We start from the raw sequence: 1420 nt of genomic DNA, 5'->3' as shown, positions 1-1420 counted from the left end.
GTAGTTTCGCTTTCACAATGAAACACACAGCATCTTCACGACATGGCGGCGGCAACAATACTACAGCGAGAATAAAAGTTACACCTTATTTCTTTGCGTGATCATTTCGTTATGCAAATCTTCCCACATCGTGACGTAGACATGGGGGCGTGTTAGAACGAGCAGTTTTAGGTAACTTTTATAAAGAATTTCTCTTTGGATTTCAGATTTTAGTCTTTGCAACTTTACAGATCTTGTTTATGCACCAAGAGCTTGTAACACTCCAAAGAGAAAGGAAAAATTTAACTCGCATCATATGACCCCTTTAAGGGATGAAATATGGTCATGCAGAATAAGGCATTAACATATGCTTTGATTATAAGTAAGCAGCCTACTAATAAACAGCCAATATGGTAGTAATATGCATGCTAATAAGCAACTAGTAAACAGTGAGAATTGATCCTTAATATAAAGTGTTACCAAAATATCATATATGGAGAATGAGAATAATAAAAAAGGGAGATGTGTGTGTGTTTGGTGTTCGTCACGCTGCGGTCATGTGACTTAACTCCAGCTCACTTCCGACTCTGCGTGGAAGAGGAAAAAAGTTGCACCTCAGGAGTGAAAAAAGTTTTATCTTTCGATTCATTCCGTGAAAACCAGAAACGCAGCATCGTTCAAGCTCATCTGCGTTTATCGGAGGATTAATAAGGTCGCGGGGCTGTATTAATCGGTGTGAATCGGGGTAAGTGCTCGGGATGTCCGCCAACAGTGTGTCGTATAACGAGCAGGGCTCGGGGGAGTCCGGTGTGGACGCGGCGCAGGAGAACAGCAGCATCCCCGCGAGCATCAGCGCCGGCGGGGCCGCCTTCAGCCTCTTCAGCGCCGACTGCAAGAAGTAAGAACCCCCGAACACACGCTCACGTGATCTTTATTAATATGCTTTTCACTTTCCACAGTGGCACCTGCGTGAGAAGTGTAGCCATAGCATATGAAGCAGAATGTTTTTGTGCATGTTTGGGTGTCAGGTGAAGCCCTGTCCTGTGTGAAACGAAAGTAGCTTTTTGTGAACTGCTAATTTGGGTTATTAAACATATTGTTAGGTTGGAACTATTATGCTTCATTTGCGAGATCAACTGCTTGTGTAATATTTGCATGGAGAGCAGATTAAGCAGCCTCACAGAGTTATTACTTAAAGGCCAGTGTGAGAGAGTTTTGGGTCAATTCACAGTTTTGTCAGTTTACATTTCAGCATTTATATCAGGCTCCTATGTGTAGGTTCAGTAATTTCCCTTTAAAGGGGTCATATGATGTTTTTTTTAAAGATCATTATTTTGTGTATTTGGTGTAACAGAATATGTTGACATGCTTTAATGTTCAAAAAACACATTATTTTTCAAATACTGTACATTATTGTAGGTCCTCTATGCCAAACGCTTCG

The 1420-nt window shown here is 41.3% G+C and overlaps 1 protein-coding gene across 1 annotated transcript in view; it reads left to right on the top strand.

The window, feature by feature from the left end:
• Positions 1-532: 532 nt before the first annotated feature.
• The window catches only part of LOC107585428 (AP-3 complex subunit beta-1-like), a 75089-nt gene continuing 74201 nt past the window's right edge, over positions 533-1420 (top strand). Inside the window, exon 1 of the mRNA XM_016272446.1 lies at positions 533-877. Within this exon, the coding sequence (XP_016127932.1) occupies positions 738-877 (140 nt within the window). The 5' untranslated portion in view covers positions 533-737. The remainder of the gene's footprint in view (positions 878-1420) is intronic.

Source organism: Sinocyclocheilus grahami, unplaced genomic scaffold, assembly GCF_001515645.1.
Source record: "Sinocyclocheilus grahami isolate Dianchi unplaced genomic scaffold, SAMN03320097.WGS_v1.1 scaffold70.1, whole genome shotgun sequence".
Classification (NCBI taxonomy): Eukaryota; Metazoa; Chordata; class Actinopteri; order Cypriniformes; family Cyprinidae; genus Sinocyclocheilus; species Sinocyclocheilus grahami.
The sequence above is the reverse complement of the archived record's forward strand: the minus strand, read 5'-3'. Positions and strand labels throughout refer to the sequence as shown.